The sequence below is a fragment of the Aquarana catesbeiana genome, linkage group LG06, assembly GCF_042186555.1.
Source record: "Aquarana catesbeiana isolate 2022-GZ linkage group LG06, ASM4218655v1, whole genome shotgun sequence".
In the NCBI taxonomy this organism is placed as follows: Eukaryota; Metazoa; Chordata; class Amphibia; order Anura; family Ranidae; genus Aquarana; species Aquarana catesbeiana.
This window is the reverse complement of record NC_133329.1, coordinates 337,143,181-337,159,685: the sequence shown is the minus strand read 5'-3', so window position 1 is coordinate 337,159,685 and position 16,505 is coordinate 337,143,181. Positions and strand designations below refer to the sequence as shown.

The 16,505-nt window shown below is 41.4% G+C and overlaps 1 protein-coding gene across 7 annotated transcripts in view; it reads left to right on the top strand.

The window, feature by feature from the left end:
• The window catches only part of RAPGEF4 (Rap guanine nucleotide exchange factor 4), a 488,280-nt gene that overhangs the window by 420,213 nt on the left and 51,562 nt on the right, over nucleotides 1-16,505 (top strand). For all 7 annotated transcript variants that reach the window (XM_073633880.1, XM_073633882.1, XM_073633881.1 and 4 more), the window contains one exon: nucleotides 13,614-13,664. In XM_073633880.1, coding sequence (XP_073489981.1) covers nucleotides 13,614-13,664 — 51 coding nt within the window. The remainder of the gene's footprint in view (nucleotides 1-13,613; nucleotides 13,665-16,505) is intronic.

Sequence of the window (16,505 nt, the reverse complement as noted above, 5' to 3'; positions counted from 1 at the left end):
GGTCAGGGCGGGCAGCAGGCAAACATAAGCAGTAAAGTCAGAGTCAGTACATGGGAAGTCAGGCACAGAATACAAGTAATGCAAGGCAAACCAGGAGCTCAGAGAACTGGAAAGTTGCTCAGGCAACGCGGGCTGCACTGAGCAGGTCTAATGTAGGGAAGCAAACTGAAAGACACGCCAGGAAGTGATAGAAGGGAAATGAATATAAACCCACAGTATAGCAACTACAGGCAGTCCCTAGGTTACAAACAAGATTCTGTAGGTTTGTTCTTAAGTTGAATTTGTATGCAACTTAGAACAGGTACATTTCTTAAGTGTAATGTTTGTTTTGCTGTCTGTTCCCCTGTTCAAAAGATTTCACCTCACTTTCTGTCTCAATAACAATTGGATTTTAAAAATTGTGGGTTGTTGTGAAAATAAGAATTGGTGATAAAGCTTCAGTGGAGACACCTTTTCCCCATGATAATTCTAATGCCCCATACACACGAGCGGATTTTCCATCGGAAAAAAACTTGGATGGTTTTTCCGACGGAATTCCGCTCAAGCGTGCCTTGCATACACACGGTTATACAAAAGTTCTCTAAACTTTCGACCGTCAAGAACGCGGTGACGTACAACACTACGACGAGCTGAGAAAATGAAGTTCAATGCTTCCGAGCATGCGTAGGAATTTTGCGCGTTGGAATTTGTACAGACGATCACATTTTCAGATAGGAACTTTTCCCGACCGAAAAATAGAGAACCTACCCTCAGTCTTTTGCTGGCTGGAATTCCGCCAGCAAAAGACAGATGGAGCATACACACGGCCGCATTTTCCGACAAACAGCTCTCATCGGAGTTTTGCTGGCGGAATTTCCGATTGTGTGTACACGGCATAACAGGAGTGAATTTCCCTCTCTAGGGGTAGATTTCCTCTATCTTCCTGTTGTCTCCCTCAGTTTTTAAGTAGGAGTGTTATGTAAGTCGGATGTTTGTAACTTGAGCACTGCTTGTATAGTTGAACACAGAGGCCAAACAACACATGTGAACAGGTCCAGCAGAACCACTGCAGGAAGGAGGTACAGTAAGTATTTCACAGGCAGGAAACTGTAGGCTAAACCATGACAGCATTAGTTACATTTTCTAAAGCTACTTTCACACTAGGGTGCCTGGGCGTTAGCGCTAAAGCACCGCTCGTTTTAGCGGCGCTTTAGTGCTGTTTTAGCGGCACTTTTGCGGTGCTTTTCGGCTGCTAGCTGGGCACTTTTTACCCCAAAAAATGTGTTTTGCAGCGCTTTCAAAACGCTTTTCAGGCGCTTTGGAAGCGCTGCCCATTCATTGCAATGGGCAGAGCGTTTTGGGAGCGCTAAATACAGCGCTCCCAACCCGCTCCAAAGATGCTCCTTGCAGGATTTTTCGTAACGTCCCGCAAGCGCACCACCCCAGTGTGAAAAGACACACTGCAATGAATAGGAGGCGCTTTTCAGAGGCTATTTCTAGCGCTAAAGCACCTGAAAACCGCCTCAGTGTGAAAGTAGCCTAATGCCCCGTACACACGATCAGAAATTCTGTCAGCAAAAGTCGGATGTGAGCTTTTGGTCAGAAATTCTGACCGTGTGTATGCTCCATCGGACTTTTGCTGGCAGAATTCCAGCCAGCAAAAGATTGAGAGCAGGTTCTCTATTTTTCGGTTGGAAAAAGTTTCTGTCTGAAAATGCGATCGCCTGTATGCAATTTGGATGTGCAAAAAATCACGCATGCTCGGAAACAATTCATTGAACTTCATTTTCTCGTCTCGTTGTAGTGTTGTATGTCACCGCGTTCTTGACGGTCGAAAGTTCAGAGAACTTTTGTGTGACCGTGTGTATGCAAGGCAAGCTTGAGCGGAAATCCGTCGGAAAAAACATCCAAGTTTTTTCTGATGGAAATTCCGCTTGTGTGTACGCAGCATTAGGGTTTTTTCCCTTTATTTTCACCTGGTGATCTGGCCAGTAACACACCTCCTGTATTAGAGTGCCCTGTGAATGAAGGCACACAGTGGGCACAGCAGAAAGCAGCATTGTCAGTCTGGGGGGGATGGGAGTGTTAAATGTACTAGCAGATTTAGGTACTCTAACAAACTGAAGCCACTCTCTAGATTACATTACCTTAGTTGCATTAAATCAAGGGGGGAGTTATGGGATAGCTGTAGTTTTAGAAACTATTTCAGGGCTTTTGTACGGAGAGCCTGTGCTGCCACATTACAAAAAGTAAAAGGGTGCCATATCCAGAAACCGCTTGCACCTCTTAGCGTGTATGTGGTCAGTGCAGGTTCATGTAGTTGGTAAATGTAGGTGCACAATCTGAGAATAAGTTGGGGGCTACGTTGAAGTAAACAACAGCCAACCTGGCACAAATCCTTCATAAATACAGTTCAGAGGATGTAAACAATAGAGGTGACCCCATCCAGGCTAGGCAGTGTAACACACGTCTTCTGAAGTAGGTGGTCATTTATATAAAAGTGTGACAGAACAGAATCTGCTTATTACAGCCCTGCAGTGGTTTCTGGAACTACTACTTTAATTAAAGTGGAACTTTAGCCATAACTACATGATCAAAAATAATGTTCTTTAGCAAAGAGCATACATTCCACATTAATACTTATAAACTAACATTGCTGTGAGCTGTAAATTGTCTCCAGCATTGCTCTTGTTTCTTCTTGCTGGAGGCTGCCATTTAGGTGACGCTCAGAGCCCCTGAGCAGCAGTGAATCATAAAGTGGAACTAAACCCATCAATGTAGCGGTTTAAAAAAAAAAAGGTTACATTCCTGGAATGCCAAGATTGCTGTCACATTTGCTTGTTTCCTCAACCAAACTGTCAAACCATCAAATGGCTGGAGTCATAACTGATCACATGGCAGTTGCAGATCAAACAGAAGCAGCTTTCTTGGCTGTAAAGGTTAGGAGGGTTAATTCAGCTTTAAGGCTGTCAGCAGATCGACCTCTACAAATTCAGCATGTGCAGTAGACATGCGCAATTCGTTTCTTTCCGAATTAGTTTTTTAACGAATTTCGACAAATTCCTTAATTCGAAAATATCCAAATTAAAGAAAACCCATTTAACAAACTTTTCCGAATATTCGCAAATTTGAATATTCGAAATTCGAAAAGATTTGTAAATTCGAAAAAATTTGTAAATTCGAAAAAAAAATCAGAAATGAGGAAATTCGAAAAAAAAAAACCCAGAAATTCAGAAATTCGAAAAAATCGGAAATTCGTAAAAAATCGGAAATTCAGAAATTAGAAAAAAAAAATCGGAACTTAGAAGAAAAAGAACAGAAATTCTGAAATTAGAAAAAAATCGGAAATTTGGAAATTAAAAAAAAATCGGAAATTCGAAAGCCCAAAAATTTGAAAATCTGAAATAATAACTAACTTTTAGCTTAACTATTACTAGCTATTAAATTATAGGTATTGGAAATTCCTTGCAAATTTGGTGAACGTTAGTGAACGTAACGAATACAAATTTATCCGAAGTTACGAATTATCTGAAATAACGAATGCCGTATCTAAACGAATGGAGCATAACGAATTAATAATAATAAATTACAATAATAATAAAAACGTTTTATTATTATTATTATTATTATTATTATTTATTATTTGTTCCGCTCCATTTGTTTAAATGCGGCATTCGTTATTTCGGATCATTCGTAACTTCGGATAAATTTGCATTCATTACGTTCAGTAACAGCCAAATTTGAAAGGAAATTCCAATACCTATAACAGTTAGTAATAGTTAAGTTATTCTTAGTTAGTTATTATTTCAGATTTTCAAATTTTTGGGTTTTCGAATTCCCGATTTTCCGATTTTTGTACGATTTTCCGATTTTTTCGAATTTCTGATTTCTTTCAAATTTTTTCAAGTTTCTGATTTTTTTCAAATTGCGATCATATCGAATGACCCGAAAAACGAAAAAACCCCCCAATAAACGAATGAAACGAAAACAAATTTTTCGGCAGTGCACATGTCTAATGTGCAGAGCAGGGTGAGACAGTGTATTACTGGATTTTGAACATTATAAGCACTTATTTTTAATGTTTTACATAGCTATACCTGCAAGAGGGGCCAGCCTGAAGTGATCTAGCAGGACTTCATTTTCTGACTAAAGTTCCACGTTAGCCTTACTCAAAAAATATTCTAGATTTTATAAAATCCAGTGGAAGAAGATTTAGCAATCTACATAGGCCATATGTTTTTGACATGTGATTATGTGTTGTGCAATCTTCCGCTTATAGTGGATATAGTAAATGAGGGGTGGGAGGCAGAGCAGGGAGCCGGTGACTGACAGTCACCAGCTCTTTGCTCAGGGAGTTCTGAGAACTGAGCAATCGGTGGGTTTGATCGCTCGGTTCTCAGTCTTCGAGCCGGCGGGGACAGATCAGGCCGAAAAAAGTTTACACACCCCTGTTAAAATGTCAGGTTTCTGAGATGTAAAAAAATGAGACAAAGATAAATCATTTCAGAACTTTTTCCACCTTTAATGTGACCTATAAACTGTACAACAATTGAACAACAAACTGAAATCTTTTAGGTGGGAGAAGTAATAATAAAAAGATAAAATGTGGTTGCATAAGTGTGCACACCCTTCGTATAACTGGGGATGTAGCTGTGTTCAAAATTAAGCAATCACATTCAAATGCATGTTACATAGTTACATAGTAGGTGAGGTTGAAAAAAGACACAAGTCCATCAAGTCCAACCTATGTGTGTGATTATATGTCAGTATTACATTGTATATCCCTGTATGTTGTGGTCATTAAGGTGCTTATCTAATAGTTTTTTGAAACTATCGATGCCCCCCACTAAGACCACCACCTGTGGAAGGCAAAGTAAAGAATCCTCCACGCAGTTTAAGGTTAAACTTCTTTTCTTCAACCTATATTAAATGATATATACTATATTACCAAAAGTATTGGGACCCCTGTCTTTATGCCCACATGAACGTTAATGGCATCCCAGTCTAAGTCCGTAGGGATCAATATTGAGTTGGCCCACCCTTTGCAGCTATAACAGCATTAACTTTTCTGGGAAGGCTGTCCACAAGATTTAGAAGTGTGTCTACGGGAATGTTTGACCATTGTTCCAGAAGCGCATTTGTGAGGTAAGGCACTGATGTTGGACGAGAAGGCCTGACTCATAGTCTGCAATCTAATTCATCCCAAAGGTGTTCTATCTGGTTGAGGTCAGCACTCTGTGCAGGCCAGTCAAGTTCCTCCACCCCAAACCCGCTCATCCATGTCTTTATGGCAAAGCCTTTTCTTATGGATACAGCCAGTGAATTTAGATTAAAGTTCAGGGCCATCTTTAATATTAATTGGGCCCTGGGCAAACATTTTTTTGGGCCCTTCCATGCAATTTCACTCTCCACCTGCTCTGAGACATACAATAAATAGCAGCTAGACTCAAAATCAGTTTACTGAATCAGATCAGGCAGTGATTGCGATTGGTTGCCAGAGGTTACAGAATATCATTACAGCTTACTGACTGGTTGCTAGAGGTTACAGTACACATTACGGCTCACTGGTTAGTTGCTAGAGGTTACAGCACAGCATTTCTGCTTGTTGATTGGTTGCTAGAGATTACTGTACATAAATACTGCTTACTGATTGGTTGCCAGAGGTTACTTCACATCATCTCCTCACTGCCTGCACACCATGGACTGGGGTGGTGAGCAGACTCAACAATAGACAGAAAACTCCTAGGGATCCTAGGACTCCTGGGATCAGTGGTAGTGCTGGGGGGAGGGTGTGATCAATGGCAATGCTGATTTTTTTCCGACTACCAATATAAAGAGGAAATTCAACACTGACCACTAATGTAAAGGGGATTTACACTGACCACTAATGTAATAGGGGCATTCACAGTAACCACCAAGGTAGGGAGGGACTTACACTGGCCACCAATGTAAGGGGGACCTTCACACTGGCCACTAGTTTAACCCCTTCCCGCCGACCGAACGCATATATGCGTACTCGGCTTTCCGGGGTTATACCGGGATGATGCCCGCAGCTGCAGGCATCATCCCGGTACCGTTGTTTTCAGCGGGCGATCGGCTACCCGAATATAACAACCGATGCAGCTAAAAGCCGCTCGGTTGTTATACCGGAGGAGCGGGAGGGGACATCCCCCCCCTCCCGCCGCCTCCCGCCGCTGTTACCGGGCCTCCCGTGCGATCGGGAGGCCCGGTGTCCGTTCCGCTGCCTTCGGCGGCTGGGGGCGGACTGGAACGAAGCTGCGAGCGGCTTCGTTCCAGCCTTCTTCTTGTAAATGCGGAAGCGACGTCATGACGTCACTTCCCGTTTACTCGGCTGCCAATGGCGCCGAATTTAAAAAAGTACACAGTATTCAGAATCGCCGTTTTCGGCGATCTGAATACTTTGAAGTGTAAAGGAGGGATCGGGGGTCTTTTAGACCCCCGATCCCTCCATAAAGAGTACCTGTCACCACATATTACTGTCACAAGGGATGTTTACATTGCTTGTGACAGCAATAAAAGTAAAAAAAAAAAAAAAAAAAAAATTTTAAACACAATTTATAAAGTACAAAAATAAATAAATTAAATAAAAAAAAAAAAAAAAATTTTTTAAAGTGCCCCTGTCCCCGCGAGCTCGCGCAGCGAAGAAAACGCATACGGAAGTCGCGCCCGCATATATAAACGGTGTTCAAACCACACATATGAGGTATCGCCGCGATCGTCAGAGCGAGAGCAATAATTGTAGCCCTAGACCTCCTCTGTAGCTCAAACCTGGTAACCGTAAAAAATTTTTAAATCGTCGCCTATGGAAATTCAAAGGTACCGTAGTTCGTCGCCATTCCACGAGTGCGTGCAATTATAAAGGGTGACATGTTTGGTATCTATTTACTCGGCGTAACATCATCTTTCACATTATACAAAAAAATTGGGGTAACTTTACTGTTTGGATTTTTTAAAATACATGAAAGTGTCACTTTTCCAAAAACTTGCGTTTAAAACACCGCTGCACAAATACCGTGTGATAAAAAATATTGCAACAATCGCCATTTTATTCTCTAGATTCTCTGCTAAAAAAATATATATAATGTTTGGGGGTTCTAAGTCATTTTCTAGCAAAAAATACGGATTTTAACTTGTAAACACCAAATTTCAAAAATAGGCTTAGTCATGAAAGGGATAAATGAAAGGATTGTACACCAAGCCGCAATGTAATGAATATTTACGCTGACCACCAGTGTAACTGAGACATATAGCCTGTGTACAAAATTGCTTACCTGACACCACAGAAATGTGCCTCTTTAGCAGCTACACAGCAGTGCCATTAATTGTTAATGACACCCTCACAAATCCGCTGACATGTGCTGTGGCACTAAAAAGCGTTAGGGACTTTCTTCCGCGTTTCTAGTGCATAGAGACTCCCATTGAAATGAATGGGCTGCTCTACACGCGGCCTACATCTTTATCCACCCTGTCAGTACACTTTTGCGTCCTATTACTGCTAACCTCTGCACCCCAAATCTCCCCCATCCTCTCCGCTCCAATTCTCCACCCCTTTAACTACACCTGCCTCCTCTGCTCATATACCCATTTTCCTTACTTCAATACACCCCCTCCTTGCTCACCTGTGCACCTCAAACTGTAATTCCTTCTCTGCCTACCTCTGCACACCCCACACTACCCCCCCCCCCCCCACCAATCTACTTACCTTTGCAGAACAGGCTGATGTTAGGCTTAATGACCACAGTTGTAGGCAGGACATTCAAGCATGCCCTTTTACCTTCCCAGTGGGCAGCATTCAATATAGGTGATGGTGGATACGACCTCAGGAGGACATGATATATATATGAATGCCGCCTCTATTTACATATCAGTTGAATTTATTTCCATGTAAACACAGGGTCTGCAGGTGCAGGTCAGTCATCTGTACACAACAATAGGGCAGAGCTGGGCAGCATTAGTAAAAGGACTTCACACTGAGATATCTGGACACAGCATGGGACTAAAACTTCAAGGGACAGGGGAATTTATACCGGGATAGTTGGCAAGTATGAGGCAGCTGCTTTGGGCCCCACATCAATGACAGGACCCAGGGTAGCTGCCCCTTTTGCCCTGCCTTAAAGACGGCCCTGTTAAAGTTAGTCCAAAAATCAGTAAGAATCTGTGCCTTCTTTTTAGCCACAGACCTTAGGCAAAATTGGGAGCTAAGGTGAGCTCACGGATGGAGCTGTCACAAACATAGACCACAGATTTAAAGCTTTTCACAACACACTGTTGTAGCAAAACATCAATTAACTTTTTTTGCCACCAGAAGATTAGTTTCTGAACCACTGAGGATCCCACTGGTCACTGCTGTCTAAAAAAGTAGTATATAGACCTTATAGTGCCACATCCCAATTATAGTAAAACCAGAATACTTCAGAGGATGTAAACCTATAACTATGGTGGTATTTTTTAAAGGCACGACTAGAATTGTACTTAAAATGGAAAGTGTATTACAAAATGACATTCCTTAAAATGACAAACATTATTAAAAGACATATTATCCATACATAAACCTTTCCCAAAGCTATTGGGTTTGATGTCCAAATTAAGTACACAGTTCTGTTCAGTGTTGATTTAAGCAATACAGCTAATACAAAGAGCTCCTGTGTCACACTGAACGTGTTTCTTGGATAAAAACCCACTTCATCAGGAGTTCATTGGTGGAGCACATGTATATTCACTAAATGCAAAAGAATAATATATTAAATAGGAGCTGCAGTCTGCTCACATAATTTGTAATAAAAATATCTTTGCCATTCTGAAGCTTGCCTCCAACCACTTTGTATATTATTTTATATATACTGTGATTCTGTACTTGCAAAATATGGTACAGAAATCTCCCTCCACTGAGTCTGGCTGCACCCATTTTAATGGTGGGCATCTAAAGCTGCTACCTGTTCACTTCCTGGATTTACACAGACACACAGAGGCACACCTCCAGTTCTGCAGCTCTCATTGGCCCTCTTATGACTCGCTCCCCCTCCCTTCCTGGCAAACTCTCACGAGAGTGAGAGGGAGAGCTGTGCATGATGTCATAAGCCTGAGCTAATGACCAGACAAGAAACAGGAAGTGGGCTGTATAAAGTATTTACTGACAGAAAAATAATGTTTAACTATCCAAAGTTAAAACAACAAGGGCAGAAGATTTAATAGATGGAAAGATGAGAAAATGACCGAAGTTCCGCTTTAACAACTTAAAAAAAGTTACATTACTGATAATCTCAATCTATGCATGAATTGACTGGTGTTACCTGAACCTTCGGACATGAAAGAGGGGAGACCCAGCAACCCTTATGTAGGGAGAAAAGCACAGGCTAGGCCCTTGACCAAGGAGCAAGGTGCGGGGGAGACACCACACAAACCACACACAGATGTTTTATGTATGCTATATGATTTTAGTGCATCTACTTGACATCTATGACTACAAACAAAGAAATGAAGGGGCATATTTTGTATGAATAGAGATCAGATCATTTATTAGATCCATATTATCAAAGTATCATTTTTAGGTATGTTTTTATGCTCACAAATACTCAATAAAGGCTTTATATTTATTTTGTTTTACCTGTCAAGTTCACAATGTAGATTTTTATTTGTGTTAATTCAATCCAACCTTCAGATACTTTGAATCTACAAAATATAAAATATAAAAAGACATGCTAGTCTTAGTTATAGATCTCCAGTGAGGCCAGTGTTAGCTTCTAGTGCAGCCATTGATAATGGTAATATATATCAGAGCTGCATGCCAATACAAAATGTAATAATATGCTTTATTTATGGTGTACTAGTTATTGCACATCCCCAAAAGGTTTCAAAACACAAAGCCAAAAGAGAATGGAGATATACAAGTACTAACATAACTACATAGATTAACACTCAATAAACTACATAATTAGTAGCGTGTCATTTACAAGGATCATAACTATGTGTATATGGGCTCTATTTAAATATTATGTGGTTAGCAGCACATACCAGCCTAAGGGATCACATTTGTCAAGACTGTCATTAATCCAAACAAGTTGCGGAAATGGTTCCCCATGCACCATAACCCCCCCTTGCACAGGCCACCTACCTATATACTCCCTAAATGGGCCCATACATCATACCCGCGGTGGAGGCGTGGCATAGGGGTGTGCCCACCCGGTAGATGGCCTGTGCGCTGCTAATTATGTAGTTTATTGAGTGCTAATCTATGTAGTTATGTTAGTACTTGTATATCTCCATTCTCTTTCGGCTTTGTGTTTTGAAACCTTTAGGGGATGTGCAATAACTAGTACACCATAAATAAACCATATTATTAACTCTTTTATTGGCATGCAGCTCTGACTATATATTACCATTAACTATGGCTGTACTAGAAGCTAACACTGGCCTTACTATGAGGCTATGATAGACACCTATAACTAGGACTAGCATGTCATTTATATTTTATATTTTGTAGATTCAAAGTATCTGAAGGTTGGATAAAATTAACACTAATAAAAAGCTACATTGTGAACTTGACATGTAAAACAAAATAATTATAAGGCCTTTATTGAGTATTTGTGAGCATAAAAACATACCTAAAAACTATACTGTACTTTGATAATATGGATCTAATAAATGATCTGATCTTTATTCATATAAAAAATTCCCCTTCCTTTCTTTTGTATTCATAGTAAGTAATCATGTAGATGCACATATATCATATAGCATCCATAAAATATATTTGTGTGGTGTCTCCCCGGCGCCTTGCCCCTTGGTCGAGGGCCTAGCATGCGCTTTTCTCCCTACATAAGAGTTGCTGGGTCTCCATCCCTTCATGTCCAAAGGTTCCGGTAATTCCAGTCGATTCATGCATAGATTGAGATTATCAGTAGTGTAACTTTTTGATGCTGTTAAAATAAAATTCTATGTGTATTTCTTTTGCATTTAGTGAATATACATGTGCTCCACCAATGAACTCCTGATGAAGTGGATTTTTATCCAAGAAACGCGTTGAGTGTGTGGCAGGAGCTCTTTGTATTAGCTGTATTGCTTAAATCAACACTGAACAGAACTGTTTACCACTTAATTTGGACATCAAACCCAATAGCCTTGGGAAAGGTTTATGTATGGATAGTATGTCTTTTAATAATGTTTGTAATTTTAACAAATGTAATTTTATAGTAAACTTTCTTTTTTAAATACAATTCAAGTCCGCCCTTTAAAATCCCACCATAGTTATGGTTTTATACCCTCTGCAGTTTTCTTGTTTTACTGCTGTCTAAAGAAGGGGTCCCCAGTAGCCCTGAAATATTGCACGTATAATGTGGCAGTAAATAAAAGTCTTTAAAGGAGCACTTAAAGTGTTACTAAACCCAGAACCCTGCATTCACTATATCTGGTCACCCACAGTACACCGAACGTGGAAATGTTAATATTTTAGTAAATAAAATAAACTGCTAAATACCTTTTCTCATTAGCAGTATATTGCAGTCTTGTGACTTCTGTCAGTTCCTGGTAAAGCTTGTAGGAGGAGTTTTCATACTGCACTGAGCTGTCCTATCAGGATCCAGGACCCGTGGCCCTCTGTCTGGACAGTGCTGGTCCTGTGCTGATCACATGGACTCTCCCAAGAAAAAAAAAACCTCTTTAGCAATACACACCAAACTGAGCATGTGCAGCCTGACTCCAAAGGCTCTGAATTATCCAGACATGTTCTGGAGTCAGTGAAAGAAGAGGAGGCTCTGTGCATACAGGATCAAACAGCCTTTATGCACAATGCAGAGGATTACTCCTTTGGTTCCACAGTGAGTATAACAAGCATGCTTTACTGCATATACAGACTGATTTTACTGTTGTGGGTTTAGTAACACTTTATCCATTAAGCATTAAATGTAAGATGAGATTGTAAGCTCTAAGGAGCAGGGCCCTCTGATTCCTACTGTATTAAAGTGTATTGTATTTGTACTGTCTACCTTCAAGTTGTAAAGTGCTACGTAAACTGTTGGCGCTATATAAATCCTGTATAATAATAATAATAATGATGTTTAAAAAGTATGTTACTTTAGATTTTTTAATACATTTCAGGAGATAGACTTTGTCATGTCTGGCAATATTCCTTGCTCTACTTACATTATACTTGACAAAAGATCTATTTATAATGAATCGCATGGGCAGATTAAACTTTGTATCCCAAGGCAGAAAACAAAATGTCGTGACTCCATATAGGCTATGAACCACAGGGACTAAACTGCATGTGTCGAAATCTGCTAAAAATGTATTAAAAACAAGGTTGATAAATTTTGTCCTGGTCATTAGTATAATCACACTTGACATTTTAGACGTAATGTTGCATACATTATATGTTCAGTCACAACCTAGCGCTGTCCATCACTCCATAAGCTGGCCGACCTCGGCCTGTTCACACTGACATGTCATACATTGGGCTATAAAATTCACTTTAGGCTCATGAGGTCAGGTGACAAGCAATTCCAAATGTAGCAGATGAGAAATACAGAAAATGCGCAAATGAATACAAATGATCTGCAAACATCTTGATTGTATTGTACAATGTTTCAGCACATTTGTCATGAAAGGATTTGATTCTCTCAAAGGATGCCGAGCAGTGCTGCCAATATTTTACACTTACCGGGCATTTCTATCAACTAAAGTAAACTTGTCACAAACCTGGGCAATGCAAATGGAATGTATAACATAAAATATATAAGTAGAGATTACCTTCTATGAAAAGCCAAAAGTTTTGAGAATAACACAAATTTTCACAAAGTCTGCTGCTTCAGTGTTTTTAGATCTCTTTGTCAGATGTTACTATGGTATACTGAATTGTAATTGTACTAGGAGATTTAAGTACACTACACTAAGCCAGATCCTGGAATCTTATAATCAGTTTTAGCAAACAAGTTTTCCCTTTTGGGATAAAGGTTTCACATAAATAAAGCTGATCATTGTAAACACCCCTGTCAGTGTTGAATGGTTTGTCCCATCCCAACTGATACGTGTGGGAAGAGAGCCTGTTCTTTTGAAATACATCAGACTTACTGGCTCGATCACCAGATGAAAATAGAAGAAAGAAAGCCTAAAAAAAAATAAAAGTAATACTGCCATCAGATCTAAGAATTTGTAAGCTGCTTTTTAATAAACATTTGCTTTTGGGTTTAATGGTGCTTTAATTTTATAGTTTGTTACTTTCTCCTTTTTTCCTTTTTTATTCCTAGAGTAGCATGTTACATTTTGGTCTGCTACTATATCACTATAAAATGAGTTCAGCAGAGTTCCTGCTTAATCAGGAACAGATTGTAAAAATGAATCCCCACACCTCTATGGTTGTTATCCAATGACTGCAAACATTTGTGGTAACACAGCTTGTTATTTCAAATAAATTGGTTTACTTACAAGGTAAGTAAACATTTTGTGTGCAGGTTTATGTGTGTATGCTTTAATAGGGCTTATGTTTAAAAAAAGGAAAAAAGGGGAAGACTGCATCATCATAAAACGTATCCGTCCTGGGTCATGGTCTATCCAGGAATTTGTTAAGTAATACCTCAATGTGTCCAATCAAAATGCAACAGTTTGTCATTTCTGTCTTTTAGAAACTTCCAAGCAAGTTCAAGAAGATCTATGCAGAGTTTGAAAATTTAATGGTGAGTAAATGATATATCTTATTACAGAGTGTATATATGTATATACAGTTGTGCTCATAAGTTTACATACCCTGGCAGAATTTATGATTTCTTGGCCATTTTTCAGAGAATATGAATGATAACACAAAAACATTTCTTTCACTCATGGTTAGTGTTTGGCTGAAGCCATTTATTATCAATCAACGGAGTTTACTCTTTTTAAATCATAACAGAAACTACCCAAATGACCCTGATCAAAAGTTTACATACCCTGGTGATTTTGGCCTGATACATGCACACAAGTTGACACAAAGGGGTTTGAATGGCGTTTAAAGGTAACCATCCTCACCTGTGATCTGTTTGCTTGTAATTAGTGTGTGTGTGTGTATAAAAGGTCAATGAGTTTCTGGACTCCTGACAGACCCTTGCATCTTTCATCCAGTGTTGCACTGACGTTTCTGGATTCTGAATCATGGTGAAAGCAAAAGAATTGTCAAAGGATCTGTGGGAAAAGGTAGTTGAACTGTATAAAACAGGAAAGAGATATAAAAAGATATCCAAGGAATTAAGAATGCCAATCAGCAGTGTTCAAACTCTAATCAAGAAGTGGAAAATGAGGGGTTCTGTTGAAACCAAACCACGGTCAGGTAGCCCTACTAAAATTTCAGCCACAAGTGCCAGGGAAATTGTTTGGGGCGCAAGGAAAAACCACAAACAGGGCGTGACCGGAAGCCGACCCTGATGGCAGCCTAATCCCTCAGCTCTCTCAGCCCACAGCGAAAACGGCGTATTTTGGGTGACTTTGACCGCAAATACATGGGCAAATCCAGGACCACCAGATCCTCCAAGCCTAGAGGATCGTCCCTGCCACCTCCAGGGGCTTCCACGGACCTCCGTTCCTACTTCACACAGCCCGGAATGTCCCAGGGAGACGAGGCCAATATGGCGCCGGACACTCCAGACCGCACATCAAGGAGTCCCGCCCAGCCCCCACGCTTGGACCATCCTGAGCGGCAGCTCTCGGAGGGACTTCAGCAGACCAGAGAGTACCCCCGGGCATCCATCACGGACATGGGAACGGTGAGTCCCCACCGCCAACCACACTCCCCCACTGAACAGACTCGGTCCGCCATGCCGCCCGCCTCCCCCCCGCACTACACTCAGTGCTCGGCGGCGCTCCCGAGACTCCTGAGAACGGCTCCGGAGCCGCTCTCTCAGACCCCAGAGCCAGTCTTCACTGATTCCTCAGACATCTCCCAGGACTTCCCCCCTCTGCCAACTCCTGCAGGTCTGCAGGCCGGCTTACACCGATCCCCTGATGACCCCAATGAGAGATCATGGGCAGTGGATGCCGCTTCCCCACCCCCCAAATCGCAAAGAATGTCTCGCTCCAGAGACCTTAGTGCATCTAGGCGGCCATCCCCCTCAATACCATCATACGCACAGAAAGCAAGTGCCCCTCTCCCTCACCCAGCAGAGGACTCTAGTTCTAGACTCCCAATGCAGCAGCAACAGAGAGGGGCATACATAGACCCATGGGACCCCCCAGCAACTGGAGTGCAAATCAACCATGCAGCAGGTGCCTTAATCCTACACTCCCCACCACGTGTATCATCCCCCCCTCGCCACTACTGCAGCCCTGCAAGAGACTCATATGTACCCCCACATATGCCTCAACCATGGCATACATATCTGCAAGCCATGCCTACAAAAGAGGATTTCAGACAACTAATTGAGGATGTGAAATCCACATGTCGCACGGAAATTCAAGTACTCCAAACAGGCCTCAAACATCTGACAGACAGAATGGAAATGGCCGAAGAAGAAATACAAGAAACGAAACTAGCGGTCCATAGAACACAGCTACAGGGAGCAGACCACAGAGCAATGCTAAGAGATATGCAGAGACACATAGAAGACCTGGACAACAGGGGGCGCCGTAACAATATACGGGTGAGAGGCATCCCGGAACCAGAAAACGCAGAAGACCTGCAGACCATTTTGCAATCCATCTTCAACAATCTCATTGGGGAACCCCCCTCTAAACACATAGATATGGACAGAGCCCATCGGGCACTCAGACCCAAGGGAGCCACCCCTAAACCCAGAGATGTTATCTGCAGAATCAGCTCCTATCCCCTCAAAGAGGAAATCATGAGACAAGCACGTCTGGCACGCAAAATAACTTATATGGAAGCTCAGATTCAAATCTACCCGGACCTGTCCTGGATAACACTGCAAAAACGGAGGCTTCTTCAACCTCTATTACAGCAACTACAGAAAGAAGCCATTATCTACAGATGGGGCTTTCCTTTTAGCCTCACAGCGAAACATCAGGGTAAATCCGCTGTCCTACGATACCCAGAAGACCTTCGAACATTTTGCGACATTCTTGAAATACCAATCCCACAACTACCAGAATGGGACATAGTTGCTACACCCCCACCGCCACCTGCAACCTGGCAAAAGATCCCTGCTCCTAACCGACCTAGACATCCAGATTCCCAACGCAAGTCCGCAAAGTACAAGGATCGCAGATCCACTACTACCACAACAACAAACAACACGGGGACTTAAGCATTTAGGCTCAGCGAATAGAACTGTCCTACCAATACCCTGTTTGAAAAGATCCTGGACTGTCCCATTTGAATAATCCCTAACGCCCAACCTTAGTTAACCAGTGAGGGCTAAACTCAGACGAGCTTTGAGTAGATCGGCATAGAAGCCATCGATTATCACCCCCTTCCCCTTATTTTTTGTTCCCTCTTACTTCAATTTTATTTTAGCTAGTTACTGGTACACAGTATTAGACTGTGTGCGGTCTGGAAAATATTGTTGACGGGATGCGGGCTCCTGGGTGGA